The 12,471-nt window shown below is 51.9% G+C and overlaps 1 protein-coding gene across 3 annotated transcripts in view; it reads left to right on the top strand.

Moving 5' to 3' along the window:
• The window catches only part of USP24 (ubiquitin specific peptidase 24), a 75,090-nt gene extending 63,043 nt beyond the window's left edge, over positions 1 to 12,047 (top strand). For 2 of the 3 annotated variants that reach the window (XM_064146924.1, XM_064146922.1), the window contains exons 59-67: positions 1,309 to 1,430; positions 1,898 to 2,011; positions 2,519 to 2,584; positions 2,893 to 2,959; positions 5,565 to 5,643; positions 6,209 to 6,284; positions 7,756 to 7,842; positions 8,818 to 8,928; positions 9,074 to 12,047. In XM_064146924.1, the coding sequence (XP_064002994.1) occupies positions 1,309 to 1,430; positions 1,898 to 2,011; positions 2,519 to 2,584; positions 2,893 to 2,959; positions 5,565 to 5,643; positions 6,209 to 6,284; positions 7,756 to 7,842; positions 8,818 to 8,928; positions 9,074 to 9,136 (785 nt within the window). In that variant the 3' untranslated portion in view covers positions 9,137 to 12,047. The remainder of the gene's footprint in view (positions 1 to 1,308; positions 1,431 to 1,897; positions 2,012 to 2,518; positions 2,585 to 2,892; positions 2,960 to 5,564; positions 5,644 to 6,208; positions 6,285 to 7,755; positions 7,843 to 8,817; positions 8,929 to 9,073) is intronic. The other variant, XM_064146923.1, reaches the window with a different exon arrangement.
• Positions 12,048 to 12,471: the final 424 nt, after the last annotated feature.

The raw sequence follows: 12,471 nt of genomic DNA, 5'->3' as shown, positions 1-12,471 counted from the left end.
CGCTGAGCTGGAGGCAGCGTGGGCACTGCAGCAGCTCTGAGCTGGAGGCAGTGTGGGCACTGCAGCAGCGCTGAGCTGGAGGCAGCGCTGCTTAGCACACGTCCCGGGAGGTTTCACGGCGCTGGAAATGTGCCGAGAGGCTGTGGCCAGCAGAGCCTCAGTGACGCTCGGAGCAGGGCAGGGGAGGATCCTGGTGCTAACATTACTGTGCCTTCCCTCCTCTCCCATGTGCCTGGAAGTTGTGTCACGGAGTCTCAGTGTGTTAGGCGTTGGAAGGGGCCTCAAAAGATCCAGCAGTCCAACCTCCCTGCCAGCGCAGTGGCACGCAGGAACGCATCTGGTCAGGTTTTGAATGCCTCCAGAGAAGGAGACTGCACAGCCTCTATGGGCAGCCTGCCTCAGGGCTCTGCCACTCTCACAGGGAAAACAAATCTCCTCTGTTCCCATAGCACCTCCTCTGCTCCAGCTTGCACCCACTGCCCCCTGTCCTGTCACCGACATCCCTGAGCAGAGCCTGGCTCTGTCCTCCCAACACCGCCCTTCGCATCAATGAGGTCACCTCTCAGGCTGCCCCAGGCTACAGAGCCCCAGCTCCCTCAGCCTGTCCTCAGCAGGGAGACATTCCCCTGCCTTCAGCAGCTCTGTGGCTCTGTGCTGGACTCTTCCAAACTGTCTTCGAAGGTCCTCCTTGAACTGAGGGGCCCAAAGAAGTTTCCTTATGAGTGAATCAAGCTACAGCTGGAACAGATTCACACCACAGCAGGCTGCATTTTGTTCAGACGTGTTAAACCTTTTGCTGATCTGAAGGGGGGGCAATGTTTAGGCTGTGCTACTGAATAACAAGCACTTAAATCCACCACTAGACAGTTTTTGCAAGGGGCAGAAATACCCAAACAAAGAGAACAAATAAAGGAGTAAGCTGAGACCTTCTTTTTCCCAAAGACTGGATTTAAAGCTGTCTCTGTTAAAAGAATGATTTGGGTTGTGTCTAGGGTTAAAAGCTTCTGGAGACAAAGCAGTCATAAATCAAAGGAAGACTGAGTGTGATGAATGTGCAGCAGTGATTGGAAGTGAAGCTGAAGCTCTGAGTAGTAAATAGGAACACTTTGCTGTGACCGCTGCAGGGTGTCACTGAAGTGCATGACGCTGCAGTGTGCAAGGGGCTGTCCCTTGGAGTGGTTCTGTGTGAGCTGTGAGTCCAGACAAATGTCACTAAAGAGCACATGGTGCCAAACGAGCAGCAGTGTCTTCAAGGTGTGCAGAGCAAACTAATTTATGAGTGGATTGGTTTTATATTTGCTGTTATAGCTCCTGGTCTCTCTAAGCAGCGTCCGCCTCTAAGCATCGCCACTTCAGGTCCGCTTTTGGCGCTCCATGAAGAAGTGGAAGCCTTGTTGTTCCTGTCAGAGGGAAAGCCCTACTTAATGGAGGTACCTGTGCCAAAGTCTGCCCTGCTCTAGCCTAAGAGCTGCTCTGAAGTGATTCCTTTGGAAATGAAAAGCACTGAATACTCAAAAGCAGACAGCTGGGCACTAAGCTGAGCCTAACTAAGAAGGGACCTTTGGGTTCTCATTCAGCCTTTCTTGTTCTAGTATAACCCTAAGCTGAGGGGCGTGCTTTGAGACTGCAAACTTAGCAAAGGCAGCTGAGGATGTTTTGCAGGTGCCCATGTTGTCAGTCAGAGGTGCCAACTTGAAAGGCTCTGGCTGATCGGATCGTGCTTGACCAGACTGGTGCGGGTGGGCTGCAGGAACCAAACAGAGTGCTGGGAGAGCAGGGGTTCAGCTCAGGTGCTGGGGCAAAAGCGGCATCCTGCCTGAAAGGACACATTGTGTTACAGACTTAGCTGGAAAGCAAGCGGTGGCTGTGCCTCACGGGGTTTGCACCTCTCCCTTAGGTGATGTATGCGCTGCGAGAGCTCACCGGCCCCCTGTCGGCTCTCATCGAGATGGTGGTGTACTGCTGCTTCTGCAACGAGCACTTCTCCTTCACTGTGCTGCACTTCATCAAGGTAGGGACACCAGCCTTGGGCACAACTCTCTCTCCTAGCCCTTGGGCACACTTTGGTGTCTGCAGAGCGATCTGTACAGTGAGCAGCCTCTGCCTTTTGCTGGAGCCCACAGGGCAGCCCCTGCCCTTCACTGGGGCACATAGGACAGCCACTGCCCTTCACTGGGGCACATAGGACAGCTTCTGCCCTTCACTGGGGCCCATAGGACAGCCCCTGCCCTTCACTGGGGCCCATAGGACAGCCCCTGCCCTTCACTGGGGCCCATAGGACAGCCCCTGCCCTTCACTGGGGCTGATAGGACAGCTCCTGCCCTTTGCTGGAGCCTGCAGGGCAGCCCCTGCCCATTACAGGGTCTGGGAGCCTATTGGTGGGTTTAGAGTGTGTTGGTTTGGGATTTTTAAGGCTCTTGCTGTTTGACAAACCGAATTTTCGGGGCTCTGTGAAGCTGTCTTGTGATTGTTCACGTTAGGACTGGTTTTGCTAAGTGACTTTGTTTCTTACATGTAGACTCAGCTGGAGACTGCTCCACCCCATGAACTGAAGAACATATTCCAGTTACTTCACGAGATACTGGTAGGTGAAGGGCAGAGACTTGACAGGATGGATTTTGTACTGATGGGTGATGTTAAGTCAGTTTCCACACCCAGTTAGTGCTGGGTTGAGGGTTGGACTGGATGCTCTTGGAAGTCTCTTCCAACCAGATGTATTCTGTGCTGCTTTAATCCTTCTCTCTGGGGAGGGTGTTACTGCTTTCATTGCTGTCTTGATAACCCGTGCTGCCTGACACTTGTCAGGCCTGTGTCTTGCTTCGTGTGGAGGTGGTTAAGCCATTCCTAGCAGCGGCAGCTGTGTCTCACACGGAGCCTTCTCTTTCCCAACAGGTTACTGAGGATCCGCTACAAGCAGAGCGCATCAGATTTGCCTTTGAAACCGAAAATGGGTTAATAGGCAAGTGAGGCAGTGGGTGGGCACTCCTGGCTGCTGCTGCCCCTTCTGGTGATGGGGCACATAGGACCTAGTTTCCAGTCCTTCTAAGCTACTTCTCAGGCAGAGCAGCCTGATGTATTTGCTCTAGCCTGCACCGCCCCAAAGCACACCCTCTAAGAACACACCGACTGCACATTGGAATATTCCAGCGGCAGCAATCCAGAAGGGAGTTTCAGTGGGAAAAATAATTCCCTCCAGCAACTGCAGGCAGGGGAACCAGGGAAGAATGGGCACTCCCTTGGCAGTAGCTGCAGGGATCCTACAGGAAGGCTGCAGAGGGATTTTTCTTGAGGGTGTCTAGAGATAGACCACGGGGGGATGGTTTGAAGCTGAGGGAGAGCAGGGTTAGACTGCAGCTTAGAAAGAAGTTCTTCTCTCTGAGGTCTGGAACAGGTTGCTCAGGGAGGCTGTGGCTGCCTCCTCCCTGGGGGTATTGAAGGCCAGGTTGGATGAGGCCTTGAGCAGCAGAGTCTAGCTGAGCAGTCCCTGCCCATGGTGGGGAGGTTGGAGCAGATGATCTCCGAGGTCCCTTCCAACCTAAGCCATTCTATGATCCATACTTAACAAGTGATTTTAAAGAACCTTAACCCTAACTTCTTAAAGGAAGACGCAGGTGAGGGAAGAGGAAAAGCTACCTTGGGTTAACAGAAGAGCTCTATGCATCTGCCCGGGGAGGTGGTGGAGTCGCTGTCCCTGGGGCTGTTCAAGGCAGGATTGGACATGGCACTTGGTGCCATGGTCTAGCCTTGAGCTCTGTGGTAAAGGGTTGGACTTGATGATCTGTGAGGTCTCTTCCAACCCTGATGATACTGTGATCAGTGACCTTAAAAATTCATTTCTTTCCTACATCTCTCAAGAAATTGCCATTTTTTGTTTTGTCAACATCCTAATTAGCAAGAAAAGAAAGTAGTTCAGCAAGAGTGCTGCCACTGCTGACTGCAGGAGAGCTTCCTACTCTGACAGATGGCTCCCATTGTTGGCTGCTCAAACCGAGTGTGCTCCCTCCACTGCACGCAGAAACTTGATTCAAGCACCCAAAAGGCAGAGAGAAGTCCCAGAAGGGATGAGAGCTTCCCTCTCCTGAGTCAAGGGGAGCCACGTGCTGCTCGAGGAGCACCTCTGATGAGCTAATGCAGCTCGAGAGTGTCTTTCACAAGCTGTTAGCATGAGGAGCTGCTTCAGACTGTGGCTTTCACCAAAAGATTCTGGTTTGGCACAGAGGAATATTTAGCTTTGTTCTTTCTCTCTTAGACTTCAGTGCTCCTCTGTTTCCATGTATGACTGGCAGAAGAGCAGCTAATATTCAGCAGTGTAAGAGAGCAGCTAAGTGGTTGCTTGATTTCTGAGTAAATTGGTCCCATGTGGACCAATTCTGTTCTGTAACTTGGGCACTACATGACCTATTTTCCTCTACAGAGCAGAGGTGCAATTATTCAATTGGATTTTGATGCTGAAGGCTTCAAGAGCTGCTGTGAGTTTGGGGAGTGAAAGCTGTGGTTTTATCTGGAGTTCCCTTGCAGCAGCAGTGAGCAGCTTCTAGTCTCACTTCTTGTGGGCCATGACCTATCTGTCATACTTTTCAGCTTTGCTCCAAGAAAGGAAATAGGCAAAAAAGGCTTTTCCCATGGTCCTCAGCAGGGTGTTTGTGCACCATCTGCAGTGCAGCACCTCTGTGATTGGCATTGTCTGCTGTGCCTGGACAGTAGGGCAAGTGGCAGCTCTCACTTCTCTGGCAGCTGTTTGCCAGCTTCAGGGAATTCACTGCGTTTCTTTGCTGGCTGCCAGCAGCAGAGCAGCTTCAACCACATGAAGTTCAGTAAGGACAAGTGCAGGGTCCTGCATCTGGGGAGGAATAGCAACAGGCACCAGCACAGGTTGGGGCTGCCCTGCTGGAGAGCAGCTCTGTGGACAAAGACCTTGGAGTGCTGGTGGGCAGCAAGTTCTGCATGGGCCAGCAATGTGCCCTTGTGGCCAAGAGAGCCAGTGGCAGCCTGGGGGGCAACAGGAGAAGTGTGGCCAGAGGGCTGGGGAGGTTCTGCTCCTCCTCTCCTTTGCCCTGCTGAGACCACACCTGGAACACTGTGTCCAGTTTTGGGCTCCCCAGTTCAGGATCAGGTTGTCCAGAGACACATCCAGACTGGCCTTAAAAACTTTCAGGCATGAGGCTCCCACCACCTCCCTGGGCAACCCTTCCAGGCTCTCACCACCTTCATGGTGAAGAACTTCTTCCTAATGTCCAATCTGAATCTCCCCACTTCTAGGTTTGCTCCATTCCCCCGAGTCCTCTCACTGCCTGACACCCTAAAAAGTCCCTCCCCAGCTTTCCTGTCTGGAAGGCCACACTAAGGTCTCCCCCGACCTGCTGGCCACACTTGACACAGGCCAGGATCTGTTTGGCTCTCTGGGCTGCAAGTGCACACTGGCAACTGATGCTGAGCTTCTCGTCCATCAGCACCCCAGGTCCCTTTCCTCTGGGCTTCATCTTGTTTAGCTTCATCTTGTTGTTTCAGACTGAGTGGTACACAGAAATCTGAACTGTGCTTTTTAATCTGTTCCTGCCCCACAGCCTTGATGCATCACAGCAACCATGTGGACAGCAGCCGTTGCTACCAGTGTGTCAAGTTCCTTGTGACTCTGGCTCAGAAGTGAGTAACAGGCTGTGGAGGTCAGCCTCGTCCCTGCCTTAGCCCCTCTCTGCACTTAGGCTGCTACTCTTTCTGCTTTTGATCGATTTTATCTTGTGTAAGTGGTGCTCGGAGGCCTCGATGTGTCACTGTGAAGTGAAATCTTCACTGACCAGAGCCTGAGATGGGCTTTTCACCGAACAACTGCTAATTGCTGTTTATAAAGGCTAAGGTCAACAGCCTGCTGTAGAGCAGAGACCCAGCACTGAGACAAAGGCAAACACAGGGAAGCCATCCCAGGATCTTTAAATGCCATGATTGCACAATCCTCCTTGCTTAGGCTATGTCCCAGTGGCTCTGCAGTGCGTGAGTCTGAGCAGTAGGCTCTGCGCCGTGAAGTCTCCTGGGCACTCCTGCTCCTGCTAATTGAGTTGTGACGAGACTGTACAGTTTACAGGCAGAGCCTGAAGTGGCAGCAGTGCTCCAGAGCACAGCAGGGCAAACAGACAAGTCTCTGAACCTTTTTATTGTCCAGTTTGCCAGAGTGCCTCGTTTGTGGCTAACAGACCTCATTTCCCTTTCCAAGGTGTTCTACTGCAAAAGATTATTTCAAGGAGAATTCTCACCACTGGAGCTGGGCTGTGCAGTGGCTGCAGAAAAAGGTAATTTGGCCGCAGTTCTCTGGAGAAGCAACCACTTTGTCTGCCGTGAGAGTTAGGAAGTCTGTCTCTGTATGGCTGTCTGAGATGACTGCAAACACCAAGCACTGCTTCGTTCTCCTGCAGGGCAGCTCGGGTGCAGCTAAGTGCACTGCACGCAGGAGCGTCAGTAGGCCTGCGCGTGTGCACGCACAGCGAATGAGCCAAGTGAGAATGGCCAAAGTGGTGATTCCCTGCCACACTGCAAGCCTTCAGCAGCCCTGTGTTTGTGTTGGAAGGCTCCACTTCCTCAAAACCCATTTCCCTTTGGCTGTGTGGTGATGCAGCAGGGATTCCTTGCAGAGTCACCACAGCCTTGCACAAAACATAGCCGTAGACAGAAACAGCTTCATAGGATCAGAGGCTGGCTTGGCTTGGAAGGGACCTCCAAAGCTCATCCAGTCCAACCCCCCTGCACTCAGCAGGGACATCCTCCACTAGACCAGGTTGCCCAGAGCCCTGTCAAGCCTCACCTTGGCTATCTCCAGGGATAGGGCCTCAACTATCTCCCAAGGCAACCTGTTTCAGTGCTCCAGCACCCTCCTGGTGCAGAACTTGTTCCTAACATCCAGTCTAAATCTGCTCTGCTCTCATTTCAAACCACTGCTCTTGTCCTACCCCTGCAGGCCTTTGCAAACAGTCTCTCTGCAGCCTTCTTGTAGCCCCCTTTAGGTGCTGGCAGGCTGCTATTCACTCTGCCCAGAACCTCCTCCAGGCAGAACACCTCCAGCTCCCTCCACCTGTCCTCATGGCAGAGCTGCTCTAACTCCCTGGTGACTTTCCTCCTACACTTGTGCTTCCTGATCTTCCCTCTAAACTTAACCTGGAGTGGCCAATGCATGTTCAGTAACTAGCCAAGGGCACTCCAGAAACTGAAAGCTCAGCAGAACTGGCCCGGGTTTGCCTGTGTCAAGCAGAGCCACACGTGGTCTCCCAGCACAGCATGCAGAACGTGGCAGTATCCCAGCTCCAGGCTGCCGGTCTGTCCTGCCAGCTGCTGCAGACAGATGTCAGATGCATGGAGTAGTAAGGGTACTGAGCACATGAAGCAGGATTAGCAGGATGCTGGCAGCTGGCACTACTTGTTGCCACTCTTCTCCTGAAGCACAGCCAGCTTACAGATCTGCAGGGTCCTGCTGTTCTGTTTGCACTTTGCCCTGGCTCCTGTGAGCCTGGAGTGCGCCACTTCAGCTGGCAGCCACTAACCTGCACACCCTCCAGCTACCAGGCAAAGAGAGCTGGTGGCTGGCTTTCAGCTGGGGGACAGAAGCCTCTCTGACTGTCCTGCATTGAAAGTGCGTGCTTGTCTGCCTCGGATCTACAGCTCATTGCCAAAGGATTTGGGAAGCTCATCCGAGACTTGTAAGTTCACCATCACAAGTGGCTGTGTAAAACTCTTGTGGCAATTTTAAGGCTTTCTTGGCTTGTTCTGCAGATGTCTGAACATTATTGGGCTCCACAGAGCAACGTCTCCAATGAAACGTCAACTGCAAAGACCTTCCAGCGCACCATTTCAGCACAGGTACCTGCCTTGGCAGATGGAGTTTGCCTCTTTCATTTCCTTTTGCTTCTCAGTTAGCAGTTTGGCAGCTTTAGCACATTCCAGTGCCCTTAAACCAGTTCTGCCTTGGCACACCTCGGGGTTGTTCCTGAACAAAAGTAACACCAGAATGATACTACTCAGGACCGCAGAAAGTTAGGGGTTGGAAGGGACGTGGAAAGCTCATCCAGTCCGACCCCTGCCAGAGCAGCATCACCCCAGGCAGCTCGCACAGGAACAGGCAGCAGGAGGCTTCCCAGCCGCTCTGGGCAGCCTGTGTCAGAGCTTTGTTGCCCTCACAGTAAAAGTTTTTCCTCATGTTCCCATGGCACCTCCTCTGCTTCAGGCTGTGTCCACTGCCCCTTGCCCTATCATTGGACTCCCCTGAGCAGAGCCTGGCTCTGTCCTCCCAACACTGCCCTGCACATCTATAGCAACATGACTGAGGGCACCCCTCAGGATACTCTGCTCCAAGCCAAAGAGCTTCAGCTGCCTTAGCCTGTCCTCACAGGGAGACGTTCCACTGCCTCAGCATCTTTGTGGCTCTGCACTGGAATCTTTCAAGCAGTTCCCTGAGCTCCTTCTTGAACTGAGGGGCCCAGACCTGAACACAATATTCCAAATGCAGCCTCACCAGGGCAGAGCAGAGGGGCAGGAAAAACCTCCCTCAACCTACTAACCCACCCCAAGATGCCCTTGGCCACAAGGGCTCATTACTGGCTCCTGGGCATCCTGTTGTCCAGCAGGACTCCCAGGTCCTTTTGCCCAGCAGGTCAGCCCCCAGCCTGTGCTGTTCTTGCCCAGTCAGTCAGTATCTCACAGTTGCTGTGGTGACTTAGCTCTCTCACTGCAGCAGCTCTGTTCTGTCAAAATCAACCAAAATATATAGCAGAAGGTGTTGTGAAATGAAGGCAGCACCTTGGGCCCTGACGCTCTGTTGGACTCTCCCCACCTCAGGACACGCTGGCCTATGCCACAGCCTTGCTGAACGAGAAAGATCAGTCTGGAAGCAGTAACGGGTCAGAAAGCAGTCCAGCCAACGAGAACGGAGAGAGGCATCTGCAGCAGGTAGCGCTCAGGCCACGTTTGCCTCCTGTCACGTCGTGGTTGGGCAGCTCGGCCCTGGGGCTGGGGTCCTGCGGGGATGACAGTCGTGCACCTCCCGAGAGTAACCTGCTGCGTCTCTCTCCCCCTCCCTTGTGTGTGTTTGAAGGGCTCAGAGTCTCCTATGATGATTGGTGAGCCTAAAAGTGACCTTGATGATGTCGACCCCTAGAAGATACCTAGGAACAGCTCAACTCAATCGTCTCTTGCCTGGTACCTACCAAAACTGGAGTCCCATTGCTTATGCCGTCAGTCTGGAAGAGAAGAGGCTTTCTGGGACAGGAGGCGATGCAGGAGGAGGTGTTTCAGCTTCCCTGAAAGCTAAGAGCAATTCTTTCTTTCCTTTCCAGCCACCAAGGTTTCAGCTCAATCAATGCCCTAGCAAACTGCACCTTCAGCTGCAGCAGTGGCAGTCCAGGCACGGAAGACAGGAAGATTTTTATCGAGTACCCAAGCGCTAAGTGGTTGAATTTTTATGTGAACATTAAATGAGTGAATGTAAAACTGTTGCTTTTCTGTGATGCTGCAAACAAATCTTTCTGGGTTTTATACAGGAGAAAACAACAACAACAACAAAAGACAACCACCAGACTGCCCTTATGTGTGGAGGGCAAATTTTTAACCTTTCTGAGGATATTGAATAGGACTATTGAGATGTCTGTAAAGATGTGTGATGAGCTACATTTCATTGTGAAATCTGAGTTGAAGAAGGACTGCTCTGTTTAATATGTCTCCCTGCTCTTGGAGAAGGCTCAGGAGGATAGCTCTGGAAGGAAAACTGTTCCTTACAGAATGGCTTGCTCAAGGAGCTTTGGAATGGAGCTTCCCTGCCCTTCCATAGACCACAAGCAATTGGGAGGGGTGAGAAAAGCAAAGCTTTGCTCTAGGCCAGGAGGAGAGGGCTAGATCTGGAGGAGAGGGAAGCTCTGCTCTGGCTCTGGAGGAGAGGGAAGCTTTGCTTTAGGTCTGGAGGAGAGGGAAGCTTTGCTTTGTAAGTCTGGAGGAGGGGGAAGCTTTGCTTTGTAGGTCTGAAGGAGAGGGAAGCTTTGCTCTCTAGATATGGAGGAGAGGGAAGCTTTGCTCTAGGTCTGGAGGAAAGGGAAGCTTTGCTTTAGGTCTGGAGGAGAGGGAAGCTTTGCTCTAGGTATGGAGGAGAGGGAAGCTTTGCTCTAGGTATGGAGGAGAGGGAAGCTTTGCTCTAGGTCTGGAGGAAAGGGAAGCTTTGCTTTAGGTCTGGAGGAGAGGGAAGCTTTCTCTGTAGCAGCTATGGGTTGGGCAGCTTTGCTCTGTGGGTCTGGAAGTGTTCATTAAGAGATGGTGGATTGAAAAACAAGTTAATGAGTAGGTTAAAAGAAAAAAAAGCACTTTAAGATGGAATTCTGTTGCAGATTTACTCACTAAGTTTTTTCACCTCTGGAGACATATTGAATCAGGTGGAGCCTGACCCATGTGATCTGCAATCACTTGCTTCTGCTTTGAAATCACTGAGAAAGTTGGTATTGGTTGTCCGTGAGGACTCGGTTCCTGGGTTGGGCTGGGGACACTGCTGTGCAGATTTTCTGGCAGCTTCAGCAGAGGGGGAAGAAGGATTTGGCTTTGTTTGTGTTTTTCACTTGGCCAGACAACACTCAAAGAAAAAAACCCCACACCTCTCTTTGGTTTTCCCACAGACAACTGGAGAGCAGTTGAGATGATTGGAGCACAGCTTTTTTCCCTTTGCTCTCCACATCAGTGCTCTCTGGCTCGGGGTCCTCCGAGCTCCTTTTGTGCCAGCCACCTCTTCATCCTTCGTATGCTTTTGCGTTCGTCACATTTCCTGCACTGCTTTTTGCCTTTATTTATGGACCCCGCCTTAGGTTAAGCAACCAGAAGTACACGTGTATGTGAACAGAGATGGGGGGTCTCTAGGGGTGCCTGGGTGACCTCCAGAAGAGATCAGTTTGCCAAGCTCAAGGCACAACCGGCCAAAAAGTGCCTTTTTTTGCCCTTTTCTTGTCTTTTTCTTTACAGCCTGTTGCTGGGGCCAGCAGCAGCAGGCAGCTTTTCAGCAGCGTGCACTGACGTTGACATTAATCTGTCCTTTCACTGTTGGAAGCAAACATCAGATCCGAGCTCAGCTCTCTGCAACTTCAGCTGGGTTAGGAGAGCCAGCACCGAGCATGGGAAGGAGCTCAATGGGTGGCACTGTGGTGAACCTTTCCGGAGCGACATCTCAGGCACATGCCAGAGTCAGCATCTTAGAAGCGTTTCCCATCCTGTGCTGGGACATTTGAAATGGGATGTTTAAAATCCACTTGGAATAAATCATTTCTTATGGATATCCCCTTGCTTCCTTCCCCCACCCCTCATGCTCTTGTTGATGGGGCCGGGGGGGGAGGCACGTAAATCATCCCAGGAAGTCAGTAGGCAGCGGTGATGGCGACAGAAGAAGCTGGTAACATTCCTGCAGCTTGGCACCAGGAGCTGGTGACGTTCCTGCAGCTTGGCACCACTTCTCACTTCAGGTTCCTGCTATTTCCTATGGAAACAAGGTCCTCCTCCCTTACCACAGAGAAGCACGGATGAGAGAACTGCCTCAGGATGGCTCCATCACCACTGGATACTTGAAACCAATACAAACTTTTTCATGGTTCTGCTCATGCTTGTACAAAGTCAGTGTGGTTTGGGTTGGGTTTTTTCCCTTTGGTTTATTTGATTCTTGGTCGGTTTGGTTTGGTTTGGTTTGGTTGGTTTGTTTGTTTCCAGCTGCTGTCATTTGAACCTGCTGAAGATTATTTTTGTTTTTGGAAACTAGAGTTCAACAACAGCCACCAACAGACAACAAAAGAATTCGTTTTTGTGTAAATTGTGATGCATTTCTATGTTGTAATTTTTACTGCCAATCTTTTTTGGATGATAAAAGACAAAAAAAGCAAAGAAACCCTGTTTTTATACAGCTTACAAAAGGTTCCGTGAGGAGCAGCCACAGCCTGCCTGTGAGCCTTGGGGAGGTACTGTGACGAATAAGGGAGACATTTGGCACTGGAAAATAGGCAGTCCTGGGATTCCTGGTCAGTGGAATAAAGTTACTCCTTTCACAGAAACCCAGTGTAATCATTACACTGCCACACTCTTGTCTTGTTGATCCTCTTCTCTTGAGCCTTCCGGGGCCGCCCTGCAGGCGACAAGCTCCGAGAGGTCGCCTCAGGTTGGCTCCTGTCCAGAGTAAGTCAAAGCAGCTGAACGTGCCCCAGAGCTGAGCTGCTCCGGATCCTGTGCTGTGGCAGATCTCCATCTCTGTGCAGCATCTTCTCCTGAGCTGCTCAGCAGGCGAGGCTTGCAGTCACGGATTAGGCCAGCTTTGGTGCAGCAGAGAGCAAGCGCTGCAGCACTCTGGCCTGGGTTAGTGCAGCAGGTGCGGAAAGCTGGCGCCGCTGCTGGGACTCCCTGCTCGCCTCTCTGCTGCCTTCAGCACCACAACTAGGAGCTACAGCCAGGGCTGCTCCCTGCCTCTGCCTTCCTGGCTCT

This window comes from Pogoniulus pusillus, chromosome 8, assembly GCF_015220805.1.
Source record: "Pogoniulus pusillus isolate bPogPus1 chromosome 8, bPogPus1.pri, whole genome shotgun sequence".
Lineage (NCBI taxonomy): Eukaryota > Metazoa > Chordata > Aves > Piciformes > Lybiidae > Pogoniulus > Pogoniulus pusillus.
The sequence above is the reverse complement of the archived record's forward strand: the minus strand, read 5'-3'. Positions and strand labels throughout refer to the sequence as shown.